Source organism: Mycosarcoma maydis, chromosome 10 (assembly GCF_000328475.2).
Source record: "Mycosarcoma maydis chromosome 10, whole genome shotgun sequence".
NCBI lineage: Eukaryota > Fungi > Basidiomycota > Ustilaginomycetes > Ustilaginales > Mycosarcoma > Mycosarcoma maydis.
Genome location: NC_026487.1, coordinates 261,271 through 283,278, shown reverse-complemented (window position 1 = coordinate 283,278; position 22,008 = coordinate 261,271). Strand labels below are relative to the sequence as shown.

Genomic DNA, 22,008 nt, shown 5'->3' with positions numbered 1-22,008 from the left:
TGAGCCGATTCTAGTCAGAGGACAAGCACACGCAGCGCGAAAGACTTGGTTGGCGCTTGGATGAATCACGAATAGACAGGCTGCTTGCGCCTTTGCTGGTTGACGAGACGTGAGAGGGGGGATTCATGAGTGTTGGCGCGTTGGCGAGCCAAGTGGGAATGCGTGTGCACAAGCGTGCGTGCCGCCAGGAGGTTGGCTGAAAAGGGTGTGTGTCTTAAATAGGTTTGTATTCTCATTTCAAAGTCGCGTCAATTCTTGATAGTAACTTATTAATATTTGATTTTCAGATTTCGGACTGGTCCCAAGTTCGATTCACGATTTACGATCCACGATTCACGATTCGTGATCCACGATAGTATTGTGAGTTGTGAGTGAGATTATTCAATCGTGAATATCGTGAATTGTTCCTTCCAAGCCGAGAGCCTAGCTGGCTGCGACTCGTTGTTCATGGTCATATTCACGACTGGCTCTTCCTTATGCCCTAGCTCAAGGCGCATTGGGGGGAGCGTCTTCTCGGTCACACACAAGAAACTGTTGCTGAGCTCATGCGGCTCACCGAAAACTGCATCGCGTCAGTCCAATACGCGAGCGGGACGTCAATAGAACGGAACACTCGTGACTTTGGCTCGATAGTCTGAAACGAAGGATACTGTTCAGGTCGTTGGTGGCACGTGCACTCGTTACTCGTGACTGTTCATTCGTGATTCACGATTGTAAAGATGATTGGCTGTTAAACTCTGTCTTTCAGTTGCTCGTGGCTCGCGCAAGACAAAAGCAAGGGGTACCTCAGTCACACGGCCGACAGCATATGAACGTTAAGCGTGTTGGACAGATCTTCGAATTCTGGTCCAAGCGCGGGTGTGACTGGCTTCTGTACCCTGTGCCGCCGAGCAAGAAGTTGGGCAGTAGCAAGTCAAGGAACGTGCCACCTGGTAAGAGAAAGAGCAACAAGTGAATCACAATACACCTAACTAACTTATAAATATTTTTCTTCCCAAGAAGCGACAAGCAAAGCAATATACGGTTGAGAAAATTTTGTATTTACCCATTTGTATTCTTGCGCCTAAAAGATTTTCAAAGCTGCAGAAGGCTTTTGCAGAAAATTTTGCAAGTTACAGACTGGGGACCCTAGATCTGCAGACACGAGCGAGAACAGTGCGCGGAACTGTGGGCAATCAGCACGAAGGTCTTCTGGCAGCAGCTCAGCTGGCGGCAAACGTGCCCAGCTAGGATGGTCTGTTCGAGCGTGCACGGAGTGTGCGAGCAGCAGCAATTTTCACTGACAACATCTGATTTCTTCTCAGGAGCCAGCTCCTGCCAGGCAGCAGCAGCAGCAGCACAACGCCCAAGGTCGTCCATGTGAATTCGTTCGTCCATCGTTGCGTGGTGTGGCTGACCTCTTCTACTGCTCAATAAGGTGGCCCAACTTGCTTCTTCACCACATCCATCCTTTTCCATCCGACACTTTCCATCTCCCAGCCACTTTCCCTTTCACATATTTATCATGCCTAACTACAAGGTATGTTTTCAGATGCAAATGCAACATTCATCCCGTTCGTATGTCTGCTGCTAGATCACTGACAGCCTTCTTCTTGTTTCGCTTGATTGCTTCTCATCGCCTCTTATCGCTAGGTCGCCGACATCTCGCTCGCCGCTTTCGGCCGCAAGGAGATTGAGATTGCCGAGGGTGAGATGCCTGGTCTCATGGCGCTCCGAACCAAGTACGGTGCTGAGCAGCCCCTCAAGGGCGCCCGCATCGCTGGTTCGCTCCACATGACCATCCAGACCGCCGTCCTCATCGAGACCCTCGTCGCCCTCGGCGCCCAGGTTACCTGGGCCTCGTGCAACATCTTCTCCACTCAGGACCATGCTGCTGCCGCCATTGCTGCTACCGGTGTGCCCGTCTTCGCCTGGAAGGGTGAGACTGAAGAGGAGTACGACTGGTGTCTCGAGCAGACCCTCACCGCCCACCCCGAGGGCCCCAACATGATCCTCGACGACGGTGGTGACCTTACCTGGCTCGTTCACGACAAGCACCCCCAGCTCCTTGAGCAGATCAAGGGCGTTTCTGAGGAGACCACCACCGGTGTCCACATCCTCTACTCGGCCATGAAGAAGGGCACCCTCAAGCTCCCTGCCATCAACGTTAACGACTCGGTGACCAAGTCCAAGTTCGACAACTATTACGGCTGCCGTGAGTCGCTTGTTGACGGTATCAAGCGCGCCACCGACGTCATGCTTGGCGGTAAGGTCGCCATCGTCGCCGGTTTCGGTGACGTCGGAAAGGGTTGCGCAGAGTCGCTCCGCGGTTACGGCTGCCGCGTCATCGTCACCGAAATTGACCCCATCAACGCTCTCCAGGCTTCCATGGCCGGTTACCAGGTCGACATCATGGATGACGTTGCCTCGCAGGCCGACATCTTTGTCACCACCACCGGTTGCCGTGACATTATCACCGGAAAGCACTTTGAGGCCATGAAGGACGACGCCATCGTCTGCAACATTGGTCACTTTGACATTGAGATCGACGTTGCCTGGCTCAAGGCCAACGCTCAGAGCGTTAGCAACATCAAGCCCCAGGTCGACCGATACACCCTCAAGAACGGTAACCGCATCATCCTTCTTGCTGAGGGCCGTCTCGTCAACCTCGGATGCGCCACTGGCCACCCTTCGTTCATCATGTCAGCTTCGTTCTGCAACCAGACCCTTGCCCAGATTGCTCTCTGGAACGACAAGGCTGGTCAGTACAAGCGCGGTGAGGTTTACATGCTGCCCAAGGAGCTTGACGAGGAAGTCGCTCTTGCCCACCTTGGCCGCCTCAACGTCAAGCTTACCAAGCTTACCAAGGTTCAGGCTGACTACCTCGACCTCCCCGTCGACGGTCCCTACAAGCGCGACACCTACAGGTACTAAGCGCTTGCTTTTCTTATCCAGAAAAGCTAGGGATGTTGGTACCTTTCCTTTGATCTCTTTCTCGTCGTCGTCTTTCAGTTCCTAGGTCTTCCGTGCAATCATCTCTCTCTCTCTCTGCAAGAGTCGCTCAGACTCACTGTAACAGTACTCAACGGGCTAATCCACCAACACTCGCACACCCCTTCCGCCAATCTCCCCCACCCACACATATATATCAACTAGATTCAAATTCTGCATCAAAATTGGCTTCTCGACTCGTCCTCTTGGACCAGTCTTCAGCAAAGGACCATCATCCCTACTCCGGTCTGCTTCCGTGTCCGTCGGCTCTCATTACATTTTCACTCTAAAGTCGTGTCTGCAATGCATCATATTCCCCCGGCCTTCTCAACAAGGTCACATTATATTTCTCAGGTCACTACGACTCCGCTCTGTGTTGCTGTGTGTTTTCTTGTGTACGACCAAGCCAGCATGTTGAACACCAGGAACGCATGGTCGCAATCTCATTGGGTTGTTGGTCGCACCCAATGATGAGAAGCCAATCCTCTGCTGCGTGGTGATTGCAGGTCGGAACTCTCTGTGCCGAACGTCACCAGCTGGGTTTCGGTCAGTCCGAAAGACTTGTCGGTGCCTGATTCCCAAAGAACAAAACAAAAACAAAAAAAAAATCTAGAAAAAAAACTTTAATTCGCCGTAACTTCTTATACACGTCTTGAAGCCAAAAAAAAAAAAAAAAAAAAAAAAAAGCACCGGAACCTAATTTGACCAACTTAAATGGAAAGGAAAGGAGAGACGAGATGGGCTTGCGCGTGTGAGCAGTGCGCATAGTTGCACTGGCCTCCTGTATCGTCTTCCTTGCTGGTTACGACGACGACCCTGAATCCCATATTCTCTCAACCTGTGACTTTCGCTCTGTAGATGATAGTCTCATCCTACAGATCATTGTTCATCTCTTTTTCCACTCTCATCACTCCTCCGTCATCTTCTATCGTCCCTGTTGCTAAACGATCAGCAGCAGGCTCTCTTCGAAGGTCCAACCTCCACACGTCTAGCAGCGGCGTCACTCTTACCAAACTGTCGCCCACCCCATTCACCTCGAACCGTTCCTCTTCGCGAGGCAGTTTACTTGAGGCTTCCGGTAACGGCGTAGCGCTTCGATTTTCAGGACCGCAGCAACAGTCCTTCGGTCTTCAGCACCTCAACCCTTCCCGATCCGCCTCCACCTCTGCTTTTTCAGCAAGCGCCAACGACGTCGACATGGGTGCCATTGCAACAGGTCGAGTCGATACGACTCAGCGCGTCCAGTTACTTCGCCAGCTCATGTCAAAGCATGGCGTGACTGCATACGTTATCCCTTCGGGCGACGAGCACGCTTCCGAATACCCTGCTGAGTCGGACCTACGCAGAGGCTACATCACTGGCTTCACGGGCTCTGCCGGCTCTGCCGTGGTCACCACCAACAAGGCGCTCCTCTTTACAGATGGGCGGTACTTCCTCCAAGCCGGTCAACAGCTTGATCCTTCCGTGTGGACGCTCATGAAGCAGGGTGAGCCCAACGTGCCTACATGGCAAGAGTACCTCTCCAAGAACCTCCCCGCCAACTCCAAGATCGGAATGGACGCTTCACTCATCTCTGCCGAGGACGCCAAAGATATCACTGCTGAACTCACCAGGATCGGCTCTAGCCTTGTGCCCATTCGTGAGAACCTTGTCGACCAGGTTTGGGCCGACCGCCCTGCGCGACCGGGCCAGCCCATCTTTGTGCTCAAGGACGAGATCGCCGGTCGTTCTTCGTCGGACAAGATCCGCGAATTGCAGGAAGAGATCAAGAAAAAGTCGGCTCAAGGCTTTGTGGCCAACATGCTTGACGAGGTCGCATGGCTCTTTAACCTTCGTGGAACCGATGTTCCCTACAACCCTGTCTTCTTTTCTTTTGCAATGGTGCTTCTCGACAAGGTGCTGCTCTACGTCAACGACAATCAGCTTACCGAGGATGTCAAGAACAGCCTTGGGTCCGAAGTCACCCTTCGACCTTATGCTGAATTCTACAACGACCTTCACAAGATCGGTGCTGAGCTTGGCGAAGGACACAAGATCTTGATCGGCAAGAGTGCATCGTTAGCCGTGCAGGAGGCTCTTGGTGGGGCATCCAAGGTCGAGATCGTTCGATCTATCGTGGGTGACCAGAAGTCAATCAAGAACGAGGTCGAGCTCCAAGGTTTCCGTCAGAGTCACATTCGCGATGGAGCTGCACTGTGCCAGTACTTTGCCTGGCTCGAGGAACAGCTTCACGCCGGCAACAAAGTGACTGAATCACAGGGTGCCGATAAACTTAGCGAGTACCGTCAGTCGCTCGACCACTTCCGAGGCGAAAGCTTCACCACCATCTCGTCAACCGGCCCTAACGGTGCCATTATCCACTACAGTCCCGATCCGTCGAGCTGTCCTGCTATCGATGTCAACGAGATCTACCTCTGTGACTCGGGCGCTCAGTTCACGGATGGCACAACCGACGTCACACGTACATGGCACTTTGGAAAGCCTGCACCAGAACAGATTCGCGCCTTCACCCGCGTTCTGCAGGGACACATTGCTATCGACCGAGCCATTTTCCCCAAGGGAACCACTGGCTACCTTCTTGACGTGCTCGCGCGCCGCGCACTCTGGGAGGACGGCCTAGACTACCGTCACGGAACAGGTCACGGTGTGGGTCACTTTCTCAATGTCCACGAGGGTCCTCAAGGTATCGGAACACGTGCCGTGTTCAACGAGACCAGCTTGAAGGAAAACATGGTCATCTCAAATGAACCCGGTTACTACCAAGACGGAAAATGGGGCATTCGTATCGAGAACTTGGTCATCGTACGTCCCGCCCAAACGCCCAACAACTTTGGCAGCAAAGGCTACTTGACTTTCGAACACCTGACTATGTGTCCCATTCAAGTCTCGCTCGTCGACCCTGACCTCCTGACCAAAGAGGACAAGCAGTGGCTCAACGACTACCACCAGGAAGTCTACGACAAAGTCGCACCCCTCTTGCAGAAAGATAAGAGGGCTCTCGAATGGTTGCACAGGCAATGCGCCGCCCGTGTTTAAGCTACACATCTAATTCTTGTAGCCGTCCATTGACCACACTCTCTAGTGAGCTTAGAAATCATTCTCATTTCATATAGTATCCAAAGAAAGTCCACGAACTAGATACGAGCCGCTGCATAAGTCTTTGGCGCAGAAAGAAGGCTGTGCGAGAATCGAGAATAAAGCTCTGAGTCGAAGCGAATTGTCAGCAACTTGGTGGACATCGAAGCAACTTTGACGCCATTTGCAGTCAGCGATCACATGAGCCTTGCCAGTAGAGACTGAAGACACTTTGAAGAGGTAGAAGATCTTGGAGACGCTACACTCACAGATTCGTCGCACCATCAGGCATCTCGAACTGTTCATCTCACCACCCCAGGACAAGGTTCGAATCACGAATCACGAATCACATATACAGTCGTGAGTAGTTCCAATCGTGAATCGTGAATGACAATCACGAATCACGAATTACATCATAAAAACAGAAATTCTTCCCACGTGATACAGACCCTAAGGCAGACCGTCTGCCTTACCTTCTGCCTTTCACCATGCAGACCGTCTGCCTTACGCCGGATATCAGCCTGCATCGTTAAGGCAGAAGACAATCACGAATGTAGGAGACGATTACGAAACTCGTGACTCGTGACTCACCGACTCTCAGGCAAGGAAAAGGAGAAAAATGCAGAGTTTGGCGCATGGGGTTTCTTCAGTCTACCACCACCCTGCATTCACGCTGTCAAAATGGTGATCTGCCGCTGCGCAAGATGTACGGCGATTGGCAGTCCAGAAGGTCTTGACATCAACAGCTCGACCGCCAGAAACCATCGATCAAATCCACCTTCCCCTCCCCGCCCGAAACCACAACAAAAGAGGAAAAAACGTCGTCACCTATTAATCGACAGTTTCCTGGCCACACACCCACCTATGGCTATCCTGGTCCTTTGCTCCCCCATGTTCCTCGCAATAGCAATACAACCGAGTCCTTAGCACCTTCTTCGCTAGGTAACGCTCCTCTGTCAGTGCTTGATACCAATTTCACTCAAGTGCCACCCAATGCTGTCGACGCGCTGACGGATGGATTATCGAATCATTCGGAGCAAAGCGGGTCAGAGGAGGATGAAGAGCCTCTCATCGATGAGGATAACGAGCTCATCAATTTTGAAGAGCTCAGAAGCCTTGCCAGCCGCCTCTTCCGCCGCGAAGGATCCAGCACCTGCTCGCTGTCCCTGACCGGGCCCATACGCAACGTCGACAGCTGGGTTTGGAAGATGCACGTCTTCGTCGCCTTTATGATGGCGTACACTGCCGTCTCGAGCGACGAAGCGTCCTTCTTGCTCTCATTCACCTTCTCGACTCTAGGTCCGCTCATCAAGCAAGATTCTACTCTCCCTTCCGGCTCGTTCGCCTCCGACACCCCTCGCAAGCTGATAACCCCTTGTTCGCTGGCCAAGGGTCTCGACATCACGGACACCTTCTTTAAGCACCTCGTCTGCGTCTCCTGTGGCAGAATCCTCGACTGGGACGGCAAGATTCCCGCTGGCGGCACGATGAAGTGCAGACACTGTCCCGCTTACACCATCTTCCATAGGAAGCCGCAGCTGGTCTACACAAGAAGGACAGTCGAGATGATCATTGCCTCGGTGCTTCAAGATGGACGACTGGAAGCCGCTATGGAGGAATCAAGCCATCAAGATCTTAGAGAAGGCCGCAACAACAGAAAACAGTTCGGCCCAATCTGGAGCGGCAACGCCTGGCGTCAAGACTGCACGTGTATTAAGTGCAGCACGCCGTGTCGCGAGAGCCACACACCATTCGTCGAGGACTCGACGCTCAACCTCAAGATTACAATTAACGTCAACTGGTTCCAGCCGTTCGAGGGCTCGCATAACGACAAGTACTCCATCGGATTTATCATGCTCCGCATCGACAACCTTCCGGAGAAGTTCAACACGCCAGACCTAGAATGCCGGGGCATACATCTTGTTTCGCTCCTTCCTGGCTCCGTCTCGCCTCACTCGAAAGCCTTCTCTGTGTTCCTCGAGGGGGCACTGAGGCTCATCACGGAGGAGATACAGCAGCTAGACGAGAAAGGGGTCAAGATCGCTACCGCTTTGCATCCAAAGGGTAAGTTTGGTTTTCCCCCGTTCAGCATTGCATCTCTCCTGGATCGGTCCTAGTTTAAATCTCGTTTGGGATTCGAAGGTGCAGGTCTGATCCAGGCGGGCTACATGCCATGTCGTGTGTGCCGCGCTTAAAATGATAGCTCCAACACTGACATTCATGATCGAATTGCAATCTTGAATATCTTCCAGGCAGCAACGTGCGAGCGCGCCTGAACATGATCGTGGCGAACAGCCCAGTGGGCGCCAAGACGGTGGACGTGCACGGCAACCGGCGCACACGTTCCATCTGCACATACTGTCCGACGCCCACCGACCAGTTCGGCACGCGGGAGCTGTGGAAAGACGAGCCGTCAGAGTCGTGGCCATCGCAAACTCCCGCTCAAGCAAAGGCCATGGCCAGCAACACGGTGAGTCAGAGGCTGCGGTACTTTAGCAGGAAGATCAATAGTCCGCCTGATCCAATGCACACTGTGTATGTTGGGATTTGCGGCCGTTGCTTCTGGCACCTCTTTCTCATCGAGGGCTGTGACAACCTCGGCAAGAAGCTCAACGAGGCTCAAAATGTCATGGCCCGCGCTATCCTTCCAAGCAGCATCAAGCGCCCTGACATATGGACAGGTCTTGCTTCAGGAGGCACCCCATCCGCCGAAGAATGCGTCACACTCTTTCGCTGCCTTCTGCCGTTCGTTATGCTCCAGCTTTCGCGTAAGACGCTTCGCCAAGACGAGGACGAGCACATCAACTTTGAGCCAAAGGGACTCACGAAGGAAAGCGAGCTCAAGCCAGGGCGCAAGTCGGTCAAGGCCATCTTTGAACTTGGTCTGCTTCTTTGTTGCATCGTCGACATGCTCGAGTCGGAGTTCAGCGAGGATGATGTGCAGCGCTTGCACAAGTACATCGTTGGCTACAACAGCAAGGCAGCAAGCTTGCTTGGCAAAGGCTGGATCGTCTTGAGCAATCACATGGCAGAGCATATTCCCGACGCCATCCGCGCCTTTGGAGCTCCGAAGAACTTCTCGAGTCTTCGCTTTGAGCGACAGAACCAAGTCTTGAGCAAGATCAAGACTTCAGGCTACAAACGCGGTCAGATCGAGCTCACGATGATGCGAAAAGTCGTCAGTCGCTCGGATCTTCAGCATCTTCTCAGTCAGTCCAACGACACCTTGTTTCGGGAGACAATACTCGGCTATATCAAGAGCCGAAACGAGTGGCAAGAACTGCCGCCCTCGACTCGGCTCACCAAGACCACCATGGAGGACGACACTTATGGCCTCCTTCGTACATACCTCAACGGACCAGGTAAATGCTTTCCGGGCCGCTTTGTCGAGCCTCACGATGTCTCTGCCTCCTCGAGTGATGTCGTCCTGCAAAAGGATGCTATCTTCCTGCGCTCGGTCACTCAGAATGTGTACGCGACCGAGCTTCGTTTTTCAGGCTACGCGGCGGAAGGAAGGAAGAACAAGGGCAACTGCTTTGGTATGGTCAAATTGGAGGATCAGTCGGTCCAGGCAGTAAAGATATTGTGGCTCTTTGAACAGACATTGCAATTCAACGGACCTGGAACAGCGGCGGTCTCAGAGAGGTTTATGCACGTCCGCAAGCTCAAGATGCTCTCGAGGCACGAAGCGTTCGGCTATCAAGTGGCTTGTGGCGAATTGTTGGACGAGATGAACATCCATTTCGCTAGTTTGCACGAGTACTGCGAAGACATGGTTGTCCCAGTCGGCGCTATGGTTTCTCAGCTCGTCTTGGTTCCAATTCTCACGCATGGTCAGCAGCACACACAGATTTATGGTCTCAAACAGCTCTAAGTCAATGTAAATTTCGATTGGTTCCGAGAACAAGCACACGCACATTGAACAAAACAACAACTCTCTGAGCATCGTGAATCGTCAGCCAACTACCGTCAACGGACGTATCGAACACGTCCCAGCCACGTCGATCTAGTAAACACTGAAAACGCAGCGTCAACCCCAGGAACGGATACACCCGGTAGACCAATGGCCTGTGTTACGTCTGCATTGAGCGTTGGCGTGGAATGTTTGGCCGCCGCAATGCTCAACAGCGAACAAGCTAAGTGAGATATGAGCTTCACTCTTCTGGCCTACTGGCTTTAGTTAAGTTAGCTCATGTATAGTAGAGACATAATCGTGAATGGTTTCGCAGAAGACGTCACAGAGTGAGAGCTGATCCTTGTGAATCTTGAATTGAAAGGCAAAAGTGGAACGAGAACGGCAATCACGAATCACGAATAAAAATCGTGAATTTTTCGTTTCATCGAGCATGTGCCAAACTCTTTTCCAAATTTAAAAGAAGAGTCCTACGGGGATTGAACCCGCGACCTGCAGAATACACGTTCGATGAACGTAGCTTCAGATATAACCGAAGTCTGCCGCTCTACTGCTGAGCTAAAGACCCTCTCTGAAGTACTTCGTTTGGAGTTGTGTACATCACCAGAAGTGGACCTTACCAGAATACGCCCGGAGTTGCTTACTTTACCTAAGTTAACACGAGGTTCACGATTCACGATTGTGAATCACGAATCACATTCGTGATTCGTATCATTTTTCGTGTTCTGGTGCCGCAGTCTTTTTGTCGCCAAAGCAAACGGAACTTCTGGAAGCAATAGAAAGAAGGATTCAGCTCGAGCTCAAGTGAGACGAGATCAGTGGCAATTAGTATGGATGCTAAAATGCGTACAATGCACGCACTGGTCCGAAGAAATGGATCGTAAACGCTGTGATGTGGTCGTCAATCAAGCTTGGACTGGTCTCTCGTAGATGTATCGCTGGAGAATGCTCGTGAATTCGTTCTCAATGGCATCGAAGCGTCATCCATCTCCTGTCGTGCTTCACTGAGCTGTCTGTCTGACATATCTTGAGACGAGTTTCCATCGATTGACCAACTTCGATACCTTTGCTCGTCTGGAAATGTGCTGCCTGTTTGCATCACGTGCTGGTCTACGAAGGGGGGCCGGTATGGCGCTGCTTGGAATGTCTGTCGTGATGGGCCGGCGGAAGAAGATGCGACAGGTAGCAGAGGTATCTGTCCTGTCCAATGATTGTCAAAAGTGGTTGCAGGCGCTGATACATGGGAGGAGTTGTTCCAGTCGAGCGATTCTTGAGTGGATCGCGCTGGAAGCGGGATTTGGAAGCGCGTAGTACTGTTTGCAGCATCTGTGCTGGATTGACTTAGCGAAGATTCGGCTGTCCAAGGTCGATGTGGCTGAGTGAAGCGCGTCTGGACAGGCGGTGTGTCCATCGGATCGAAGCTTTCGGACCCATCAGTGGCAGCTGAACTCCTGCGTTGGTCTTTAGTGTATTCAGTACTCGACCGCATCATGGGCGTGAAAAGCTGAGGAGTAAGCGAGCTCATACCCGCCTGCAAAGGTGGAAAGGACGCTGCACTTCTCAACTCTCGCATTGTCGGGCATGGCGATGGCTGAGATTCAACCGGTTGCGTCGATGAACCTGCAGCAGCAGATTCTTGCCTCAAATGAGACACAAATTCTGACGGACTGCTGCACGGTAGAGTGTTCCTCCTCAGCCCGTAAGGCGTGGAGGTGTTTGCATACCTCTTCTCTCTGGTCTTGCCTGTGGCCCGGATAGGTCCCAGGTTCGCCGTGGAGGCGGATGCCGGTAAAGCCAGCATCGGAATTCGTGCAAAAGACTGCGAAGAAACGTCGAACCAGCGCCTCACCGCCTTGCCTTTTTGGTCGTGCTTTGAAAAGATACAGAGGATACCTTGCTTTGCACATCTTGAGCAAGGTTGTTGTCCCGAGCACTGCAACACAAGTACATTAATAAGGAATTTGACCGTCTCACTCGACTTGGAAAAGCGAGCCAGAACTACCACTCACCTTTGCTTTTCTTTGCCGACAGTGTTCGCAAGCATGCGTGACACGGTAACCTTTCGAGTCTAGCATCTCTTCGCAGTGTTGCTCTGCTAGCCGTTGCATCTCCCTCAGTTCTCTACGTGTCTGCATTTCGAGCATCTCCGCTTGCGCTTGGATGACGTCCATATCGAGGATGGCTTGGGGCTGAGGTGGATCGGCGGTCTGAGAGCCCTCACAGGATGTTGAAGAATTTGGACATCGTTGAGCGACATTTCCTGATGAGGGAGAAGGCTGTTGGTGAGGCCGTTGCAAGTCACAGTTCTCGTCGAGAGAATATGTGATCGACGACGCACCTGGTGACCAGCTTGTTCGCTTGAGTGCGTTGGCAGGGATAGCTGGTTGGTGAATGCCAGACACGTTCTCCCCGTCAGCAGCCGAATCGTCCTGATAGCTGCGTAGCATCTTGTTAGCCGCCGACCAAAGTAGAGGAATATGGGCGCAGAATGGGAGAAAGGAGAGGGGGAGGGAGCTCGATGGCAACTACAAGGCTGGGTTAAACACAGAATTCCTGGCAAATGCTTGCGTCAGCTTATCGAAAACGATAAGTGCCCAGTTAAAGGGCTGACGTTGTTTAGTAGCAACGACCAAAACCAAGGGACGACCCGGTAAAGAGATAGTGAGTCTTTATGCTCTCTGCTCGGTGCCTGACTGCCCAGCTCCCCCCTTGACAACACTAATCTCTTCTGTCAAGCAAATCGTCTTGTTTCTTCAGCTACTTGCAAACGCCGAGCAAAGACCCACTTGTGCCGGCTCTAGAACAGCCTCTCTCAGAGTTGGTCGGGAATGCGATACGTTCAGGACTGCACATCCGTCTCTGAATTCAAATTTGTGTACAGCTTTGGTGACTTTTTTCCGCACTCCAAGTAGCTGAAATTGCGCTCTGCGCATTGTAGTGCTCGCCTTGTTCAAAGCGAGTCCTCGTACGAACTCCATGCGTTGCGTTCCGAGTGGTCTACAAGCAGAGCCTTTGGACTGCACGGTCCGTGCGGGGCGGATCAGGATAGAGAACGTCTTGCGCCCAGTTTCACTGTCGGGTCTCATACAGCGGAGCGCCGACTTACATGTGCGCATCGCGATTTGTCATTGTTCAGCAGCTCGGACAGATATGAAGTCTAGAGAGGGACGGAGAAGAAACACGACAATTTCGCCTTATCAAAGCGGAATAATTAACTTGCCGTTGTCGCCCTCACTGCTCGACCAAGCATTATCGGAGCCATGGACATGCATTCATACGCACACAAACGACTTGTTCTCATCTTTGTGCGCATACCATGGCGATTATGGGGGGCCTGCACTTGTAAAGGTCTCCAAAATGCAGCAGTCCGTTTCGGATAAGTACAGTAACCCTGCAGCACGTACAACGCTGCTCAGAGCGCACTGCGTAAAACTGTAGCGTCCCTCAAATTCCCACTCGGGAATGTGATCACAGTGGGTCATGCATGTCACCTGTTCATGCTTAATAGAGGGCGGGCTGAGATGAACTCATTTGGTCCCACACTTTCCAGCTGGAATTCTATGCTGTAATACCCTACTCGTGCACTTCGGGGACAAGGCTTACATTGCTTGCAAGCGGCCAAGTACGAGCAGGGATGCTTTCTTTGAACTGAACACCATGTGCAATGACAGAGACAGCGGCTTCGAAAATGCCAGATACAGACCAGCCGATACCCCCGAGCAAAGTAAATCGAGGAGAAGAAATCTCGGTCAGGCACAGATTACAGCTTCGTCGATGCATGGCGACGGCGTTTTTTCAGTCAAGGCTCGAAGTCGCTTTCCTTACACCACCTGAGCGTAATTTTACCTGGAGTTTAGCAATAAAAGTGACTGAACTTTGCCGGTGAATTCCCACAACGTCCAAACTCATTTTTAAGCCGTGCATAGGCTAAAGTCAGCACGTGAGGAGGTGCCATGTGCCTAGAACAAGTAAAAGAAGGGTGGGAGACGATGCATGGTTCCCAAGTCGAGCTAACTTTACTCGAGCATGGTCGGTCGACAGACGATGCTGCAAAAGGCATGTACTGCAAGATGAAGTGTGTAGCTATACAGCAGTTCAGAAAGATCATGGTCAGAGGTAACGAGTAGCCAAACACCTCCAAACCCCTTGAACGTGCCATCGTACAGCGACATGACTCGATCCTCGAATCCGTGTTGTCACAACCGGATTGTTCCATTTCGCTTGAAAGATGACGGACTTCAATCACGAAGCGGCTAGGATTCATCCGCCATGAGAACAAGACGATGTGGCACGGGCTATTGTCTCGATCAGGAACTAACGCTTCATCAAGCTGTGATCGGCATCGGCACAACACGTGATGGAATTGACTCAGTAACCTCGGATCAATGCATCGGATGACCGGTCGTTCTCATCGAGCCAAGAGAAATGCCGTGGGTTTTGCGACAACCAAGGCCCACACAATCCTATCGCTCCATCATTAGCCTATACAGCTAGATGTGCGGCTGCGTCAACCCACGCGCGAGTGCCTGATCTTGGACTTATCGCCTACAACTGCATCAATATGAGGTCATATGACTTGCGATGTGCCGAAGCTGCGTTCGTGCAGCTAGAGCACGCAAGATGCAGCTATAAATCAAAGCTTGACACTATGAGCCATGTTCTGTACAAAGATTGGAAGACAAAGAAACTTGGGGACCACATGGCGAAAAGCGCCGATCCGCGATCAGTTCATCGTCAGCGGCTATCGCGGGACGGCTTTATCTGCTACTGACGTTGCATCGCGGCATCGGAGAGCTGCTGTAACTGCTGCACGAAGTGCTTGTCAAGCTTGAAAGCCGTCTTGGAGTGTCGCTTGAGAGTGTCGAGCTCATTTCTCCATTGATGCGGCTCAGCCAAGTCCGCAAGTAGCATCAGGCGTGCCTTTTCAACCTGCACGTTGAACCCGCTGTGGCGCATATGAAGCTTGTAGACTCGAAGGCCCCCCTCGAGGTTGTCGCAGCAGCGACTGGCATCGATTGCCGCTGCGACCACGGCTGGATGCACAACAGCGCGTTGTGCGTATTTGTCTTCGAAGGCGGACGTGTCGGCTGGGTGCGCTCGATGGTCGTGTCTCAAGGCTTGTGGTGGACGCTCTGCTCTAAAATCCTGCTCGAAGACGTGAACGACCGCTTCAAGCGCACTTTGCAACCAGGCCTCGCGTTCCCCTAGATCTGGCGCAGAGTGACAGGCAAGCAATTTCGAAGTGATGCGCAAGTTCCACGAATCGTTGTCCGGCTCAGCGCCCAGATCCTCGAGCTCTTTAAAGAGCTCTTCGGCAAGGGAACAGGCCGACTTGATAGATTCCCAGCCAATCTTTGATTGAACAGCGTCAACACTTGCAGGTCCTCTCAAAGGATCTGGCATTACAGACAAGGATGCTCTCATGGCTGCGTTGTATGCCAAACGAACGTCTCGAGCGGTTGCTCGAGTAGCTGCGTCATGCGATGCGTCGATCTCTCGTGCCCCAGTCTTTAAGAGATGGTGTGTCAAGCCCAATTTGAACTCTTCGAACACGCCTAGTATCTTGCGGAGCAAGTCGTCGTCATTTGAAGAGAGGTGCCTGCTCGACCGATCGAGCGCAAGGCCCATAAGCCCTAAGGTCGAAGTAAGCAGGGAGGAATCGCGTGTTCCACTTGCACTGTCCGTACTGGCGTTGGAGATCTGGCCCAAGCTCGTACTAGCCGTGAGCTGAGAGACATTGACGACCAGTTCGACGGCAAGGTCGGGAAAGCCAGCGTCAGCAAACGAAGCTACAAGACTGCGAGCAAGACGAGCTTGGAGCAAGCTGCGATTCTCCTGAAGTTCCATCAGTACCCGCCGAACCACAGGAAGGAGATCGGCACGCAACAGGCCTCGCAAAAAGTTGGCGCAGAGACTTGGAGGAAAGGGGTTTCCACTCGCCAACCAGTCGAGGTACAGCTGGACGGAAAAAGCTGAATTCTGAACGGATCGAGTACTTTCCAAAAACAGCCACATGAAGGTGTCGCGATCCGGTCCGGCCAAAGGATTGAGTCCCGAAAGACGCAAAGAGGCTAAATGCGGGTCGGCCGACCAGAATTCTGCAGACGATCCATTCAGGCGGATCAATTGGTAGAGCCGCTTGGAAAAAGTGTAGTCTCGAGTTCGCATGTGAAGGCCAAGGAGGGTGGCCTGAGCGGGGAAGCTTAGCGTTGCCTTGCTCAAGTCCGGGTCTCTTGCAAGCACCATGGTGGTGACGTGGCGAAGGTATTCCCTCAGAGCTTGTTTGCTGCCACGCTGCTCGTTGCGTCGTGCTATGTGCGCCTTAAATTTGGTGAAACGAGACCTTTCAGGGCCCAAATCCACGATGGAGGTGGGTAAGCAAGACGCCAGAGCTTTGACTATAGCCTCGTTGAGACGAGGATCGAGATGCACGCCGATGGAGTGAGCGGTGCTGTAAACTTTGATGGCCATATGGAGGTCGGCCGAGAGGCCTCTATGCATGTCGACCGACTTGCGCGCATCTGTCTTATTGTCGGAAGCCATGCGTTGCGCTAGTTTCTCCAGAATGACAGTGAACAAGTCATGGTCAGGCATCTTGTTCGTAGCGTAACTGTTGTCGCGACTGCTGTCATGCGAGGGCTGTAGGCTATCGACAATGTGAAGAGACGGCTGAAGGATACCGCGCTGCGCAAGCACAAGTGCAACGCGCTCGGCGAAAGAGTCGAGAGAGTCTTGTGAGATGGTCAAGCCGTCTGGAGATGCTTGCCATGGGTGCCACTTTGCTTTGAGAGGATATCGATCGTCGGGCTGGCCGTTATGGGAAGGCCTGCCATCAAGCTCGAAAGGCAGCAGCCACCAGAGGGTTGCAGAGTCTAGCGCCTGAAGGCATTTGTGTATATTGGCCTTGGACGCTTGAACCTGGGTTGACAGTGTGATGCGCAAAGCCCGAATGATAGGGTGGGTCTCATCCGTCGGTCTTGATCCGAAATCAGCTGGTGATGGAAGAAGCTCGGTAGGCTTTGAGAACGTGCTGGCCTGTCTCGCCAATGCCGAAAGAAGTTGATCAAAGGGACGTGGATCGATGGAGGCAATATCGTCTGACTGATTTGCTTCCTGAACTAGTATTCTCAGGTGGTGATAGGCGGAATCCGTGTCTTTCGAGCGTGACAGCGTGGCTGCGAGACGCCCTCGGAGCGTGACATCGATTTGTGGATCGCCATGACAACGTTGGGCGTCCACGTTAGCTGAAAGCGTTTTGAGGATCGTAGATAGGTTGGCGCGCCTATGAGAGGATCGAAAAGATTTCAACGATGCAACTTGCTCCTCTTCCACGATGAGTAGATAGAGGAGTCGAAGGGAGAAAGCAGCAGGCAGGCTGGACAGCACGTGGTTGCTAGTGGCAGATGTCTGAATGTTGATGGAGCTGCCAGCTTGGTAGCAAAATCGGTCGTGACAAAGATGGAGGACTCTATCGCAGACCTGGCGAGCAGCTTCATGGCTATCGATAACATTATTTGGACTACTTCTGACGGGTTTGCGCAATTGTAGGGTGATGAGCATGTCGAGAACTGAGGTCGAGATATCGCAGCGGGCTTTGCCGAGTTGCGTGTAGAGGGACCACGCCGTGTCGGCGTCGAGGTGCTGGATTGCAGTAATGAGCGGTTGTTGGGCATCATTCTGTGCAATGAGCTCAATGTCGAGTAAGGGTGGTAGGTAGCGCTCAAGAGTTGGGGCGTTGTACTGGTCGGTCGACGAAGGCCCATGTGGTTGAGATGTGTTGAAGTACGGTATCGAGTGAAAGTTGGATGCGAGAGCTACATGCACCGCAGCGCGTCGCAGAAATGAACACCGGCTTGGTGGAAAACATGCAGTGCTATAAGCCAGTTGACCAGTTGAAGCGGTTGCGAGGATCACTCTCTCCGATCTAAGCGAATTGGCTGCTGTGGCTACGCCTTTGTACAGACAGCCTGCGCTCGAGCGCAGCATCGGACCAAAGCGTGACCAGCTGCAAAGTGCGCAAATGGGGCGTCGATGTGCAAGACAGCACTCGTCATAAAGATGTTGGTCGAAAGCATATGCTTTATGGTAGGCGATCGGGCTGATAGTGGAAGATGCACATCGCAAATGAGGACAAGCACTCGGTAGAGCTGGATCGAGCGGGCAAACAGCAAAGCACAACTCGTCGCTATACGACTTTGTTGCCAGGCTGACCGACGAACACCCTGTAGTGGGATGTGAAGAAGGATGTTGAGGCGCGACGTGCGAGTAGTCAGGCTGATGATAGAAACTGACGACACGACCGATGATATTGGCGCCGTTGGCTTGGCCAATCCGCGTGACGCCTTCTTTGAGCGCCAACTTTTTTTGGCCGGCGAAATGACGAACCATGCACGATGAAGGCCGATCAGCAGGCTACGTACCACCCAACCTTTTTCTTTTTCTTTTCTTTTTTTGGTCGGTTAGGGTTCAGAGTCGCATTCATGTGAATTTCTTCTTCCCGCACGAAAGGTGGCGACTCTCTCCCGTGTTTGCGTTGATAATCGTGAATCATGAATTTTCACGAAGTGTGTGTGTGAATCGTGAGGTCGTGAATATATTCGAATCGTGAATAAAGTTCGGTTTGGCCTATGAAAATCAAAAATGTCGAAAATCGCGCGATTCACGATTCATGATTCACGATTTTGTTATCCGAGAAGAACACTCGGTCATGAGTGACACTCGTGACTGTGTAGCGCAGCACAGAGCAGTTGAACTACTTGACCGATTCGTCTTGGTATCATGGGCTCCATAGGCTCCGTCATCATCTTCTCCTGACCCACAACGTGCGGGTTGCCACGACGCGAGTGCACTCGCTTCCTTCCACACCTCTTCGCGACATTGCGGGCGACGCTGGACCGCAATGGCAAACTACCATCCGTGAGCGTTTCACTGGATCTACGGCATGCTATCTCATGAATTCTGAGATTCGATCTTAGCCAGGGCTTTGTCACCTCGAATCGCCTTAGCCTCCCAATTCGATTCGATACGACAGACACGCAGTGCTTTCGAGTGTATCCTGCTACAACCATGTCACTGCAGCTCCCGCGCATCCTAATCGTGGATCACTTTGACTCGTATACCCTCAACCTCCTCTCTTTACTGCATCCAAATTATACTCTGTCAAGTCAACTTCCGTCCAGTCAAGTCAACGAACTTACTCGTAGAATTTCGAATCGTGTCGTCGTCCTACCGCACACACATCCTCTCCTCGCCTCTACCGCATTTCACGAGCTGGTGCGGCCGCATATAGATGCCATCATCCTCTCACCTGGTCCTGGCAGCCCTGACAAGGCGGCAGACTTTGGCGCAGCAGAGACGCTGCTAAAGGACAAGTTGCTCAACCTGCCTGTCCTTGGCGTTTGCCTTGGTCATCAAGGGCTTGCAGTCGCTTTCGGAGGTCAGGTCACCCGCGCTGCTAGTGTTCGTCATGGTCTTCAGAGCAAACTCCAGATCTCTGCATCCTCCGAAACTGCAGCGATCGAATCCCACACCTATCGCTCCATCCTCCACGGTGTTCCCCAGGATGCTTTGGTCGTTCGCTACAACAGCTTGGTGGTCGATCCGGATACCTTGCCAGACTGCCTCCAGGTAACAGCTTGGAGCTATGACCAGATCTCATCAGCACCCGCTCCCAGACCTGGGACGACGAGGAAGCGTTCGACAATTTCCCACCTGCAAACGCCATCAGAACACGTCGCACCGCTCAGACACCGCGACCTTACTTCACTCAGTCGGTCACCTTCCACCATACCATTTTCCTCTCGGCATGGCTCTGAGCGGCTTTCCGAGGTGGGCGACATGACCCTCTCCGAAGCAACGAGCATTGACGATATAGCAGAGGCGGATTCTGCATCTGACCCCGAACTCACCAGCTACCCCGTTATCATGGCGTTGCAACACAAGACATTGCCGTTTCACGGCGTACAATTTCATCCTGAAAGCATCGAGTCTAATTGGGGCCACACCATCATGTCCAACTTTCTCGACACAGTGCGCCAGTATTGGGAACAACGCGCATTGCACCAGGATGCAAAGACAGCCGCAGAGGCTCGTAATAGGATCAAATCATGGGAAAGTGCTGATAGTACCCTTCCCACCCACCTCCAACTCGCTGGCGAGCGTTGTCTAGCGAGCAGTGGGCTCATGCCAGCACGATCAACCAGACATCGCATGCTTGACAATGCCCCGTTCACCCTGCTGGCACAGCGCTCGTCGGTCCTCTCCTCGGTTAGCTCTCTCAACATGACGCGTATTTTTGATCAACTCTTCCGCCATTCTAGCCCCGCTGGCGCAGTCTGGCTCGACAGCGCGCGTCTCAAGGATCCTCACAGCCGCTATTCCTTCATGGCCATCCCCTCCTTCGTCTTGTCTTACAAAAATGCAAGTGGCGGCCTCGCCGCGTCTGGTGACGACTGCTTCACTGCCCAAATCCCCTTCACAGGTACGAGCAAGACCACACTGTGGTCCTTCATGGACGAGCTGCAAGTGCAGCTGCAGTCTTTGATCGATTCGGAAGCTGCTTCTCTGATTCTCGATAAAGATCAACAAGGCAGACTCTTCTGTACCGGTTTTGCTGGCTATTGGGGCTACGAGATGAAAAACCAAAGCCTTGGTCTCGAGACGAGGGCTCCCGTAAGTGACAACTCTGACGCGTTCGACGCCGAGTTTCTGTTCTGCTCCAAAGTCCTTGCCTATGATCATCACCTGCATCAGTGGATCGCTTTCGCCTTGGTCGACCGAGCTTCTTGTACGGCGACTCTGCCCGGCCCTTTTGGGCAGGTCAAGAGCGCACTCGAACATCTACAAGCCAACGGCAAGGAATGGTCTCGATGGGCTTCCGATCAGTCAGATGCCGAGACATGGATGCAGGAAACGCTCGCCAAAGTCGCTGAGCTGTGCAGCAGCGAGTCAAGCACTCAGCCCGCACTGAGCGCAGCCGCATTCCGAGCCGCCATGCCACCTCTCAAGCCTCGCATGCTGGCCGAAGACTATATGGACCAGATCGAATCAGCCAGAGAGCTTATCGCTGCCGGAGAAAGCTACGAACTCTGCATGACCAATCAGTTCCAAGGGCGGCTTCAGCCGCTCTCGTCGCTTCCAGATACGGTCGACACCGATCACTTTGATCTGTACTGCAAACTCAGAGCTCGCAATCCTGCGCCTTACTCCGCCTTTTTGAGACTACCATCATTTGCAAGTCGTGGCGCAGGATCCGAGCTGCGACAGCGCGGTCGTGCGATTCTCAGCACTAGCCCCGAACGATTCATGCGCATCACTTCGGACGGTTGTGTCGAGATGAAGCCTATCAAGGGAACGCTCGCTCGAGCAGGATTTGGACCTGGCGAACAAGGGATGCGGGCAGGCGGCGGCAGCACGCCTCAAAACGAGTTGATCAAGCAAGAGTGGCGAGAAGCTGAGGACGAAGCGCGGCGAGCCAAGCTCTCTGCCGACATCAAAGAGCGTGCAGAAAACTTGATGATTGTCGATCTGATTCGCGCCGACCTCTTCTCGTTCTGCGACTCGGACAGCGTCGCTGTGCCCAAGCTGATGGAGGTCGAGTCGTATGAGACAGTGCACCAATTGGTGACAACTGTAACAGGAAAACTCAAAACCTCTGTCGGAACGACCGAAGCGATTCGCAGGTGCTTCCCACCAGGAAGCATGACGGGTGCTCCCAAACGACGAAGCGTCCAGCTGCTGGAACGGCTCGAGCTCAACCTGGCGGATGCAGAGAGGGATGACGAGCTGCGTGCCAGAAGGGGCATCTACTCAGGTGCTCTTGGCTGGCTCGGCTGCGATGGCGCTGCCGACTTTTCCGTCGTCATCCGCACGCTGATCGCTGACGGTGACCAAGTCTCGATCGGTGCTGGTGGAGCGATCACTTACCTTTCTGATGCCAAGAATGAGTGGCAGGAAGTGCTTGACAAAGTCACTGCCCTTGCCAATATCGAATCCTAGCCTCAGAGCACCTTGTATTCCTCCAAAAGCGTTGTCCTTCAACGGAACAATGT

General features: G+C 52.8%; 6 protein-coding genes and 1 non-coding gene across 7 annotated transcripts; 4 read left to right on the top strand and 3 right to left on the bottom strand.

Annotated features, from left to right (window-relative positions):
* Positions 1 to 1,504: 1,504 nt before the first annotated feature.
* Positions 1,505 to 2,913, top strand: UMAG_03734 (putative adenosylhomocysteinase; the record flags this gene model as incomplete). The annotated part of the gene is made up of 2 exons (XM_011391890.1): positions 1,505 to 1,519; positions 1,633 to 2,913. The coding sequence occupies 2 exons, from the start codon at positions 1,505 to 1,507 to the stop codon at positions 2,911 to 2,913; spliced, it is 1,296 nt and encodes a 431-aa protein (XP_011390192.1).
* A 1,254-nt stretch (positions 2,914 to 4,167) lies between these two features.
* Positions 4,168 to 6,006, top strand: UMAG_10502 (putative aminopeptidase P, cytoplasmic; the record flags this gene model as incomplete). The annotated part of the gene is made up of 1 exon (XM_011392023.1): positions 4,168 to 6,006. One exon carries the CDS (start codon positions 4,168 to 4,170, stop codon positions 6,004 to 6,006), a length of 1,839 nt encoding a protein of 612 aa, XP_011390325.1.
* A 1,247-nt stretch (positions 6,007 to 7,253) lies between these two features.
* UMAG_10501 (uncharacterized protein) lies at positions 7,254 to 9,919 on the top strand (the record flags this gene model as incomplete). Its single annotated transcript, XM_011392022.1, has 2 exons — positions 7,254 to 8,109; positions 8,298 to 9,919. 2 exons carry the CDS (start codon positions 7,254 to 7,256, stop codon positions 9,917 to 9,919), a joined length of 2,478 nt encoding a protein of 825 aa, XP_011390324.1.
* A 503-nt stretch (positions 9,920 to 10,422) lies between these two features.
* UMAG_16066 lies at positions 10,423 to 10,526 on the bottom strand. Its single transcript has 2 exons — positions 10,491 to 10,526; positions 10,423 to 10,458 (listed from the first exon to the last, which is right to left on the bottom strand). It is a non-coding gene; the product is annotated as a tRNA-Arg (tRNA).
* Positions 10,527 to 10,859: 333 nt separating this feature from the next.
* UMAG_10500 (uncharacterized protein) lies at positions 10,860 to 12,405 on the bottom strand (the record flags this gene model as incomplete). Its single annotated transcript, XM_011392021.1, has 2 exons — positions 10,860 to 11,891; positions 11,968 to 12,405. 2 exons carry the CDS (start codon positions 12,403 to 12,405, stop codon positions 10,860 to 10,862), a joined length of 1,470 nt encoding a protein of 489 aa, XP_011390323.1.
* Positions 12,406 to 14,722: 2,317 nt separating this feature from the next.
* On the bottom strand, positions 14,723 to 17,944 carry UMAG_03730 (uncharacterized protein; the record flags this gene model as incomplete). Its single annotated transcript, XM_011391889.1, has 1 exon — positions 14,723 to 17,944. One exon carries the CDS (start codon positions 17,942 to 17,944, stop codon positions 14,723 to 14,725), a length of 3,222 nt encoding a protein of 1,073 aa, XP_011390191.1.
* A 1,080-nt stretch (positions 17,945 to 19,024) lies between these two features.
* On the top strand, positions 19,025 to 21,955 carry UMAG_03729 (4-amino-4-deoxychorismate synthase; the record flags this gene model as incomplete). Its single annotated transcript, XM_011391888.1, has 1 exon — positions 19,025 to 21,955. One exon carries the CDS (start codon positions 19,025 to 19,027, stop codon positions 21,953 to 21,955), a length of 2,931 nt encoding a protein of 976 aa, XP_011390190.1.
* Between the last annotated feature and the right edge of the window lie 53 nt (positions 21,956 to 22,008).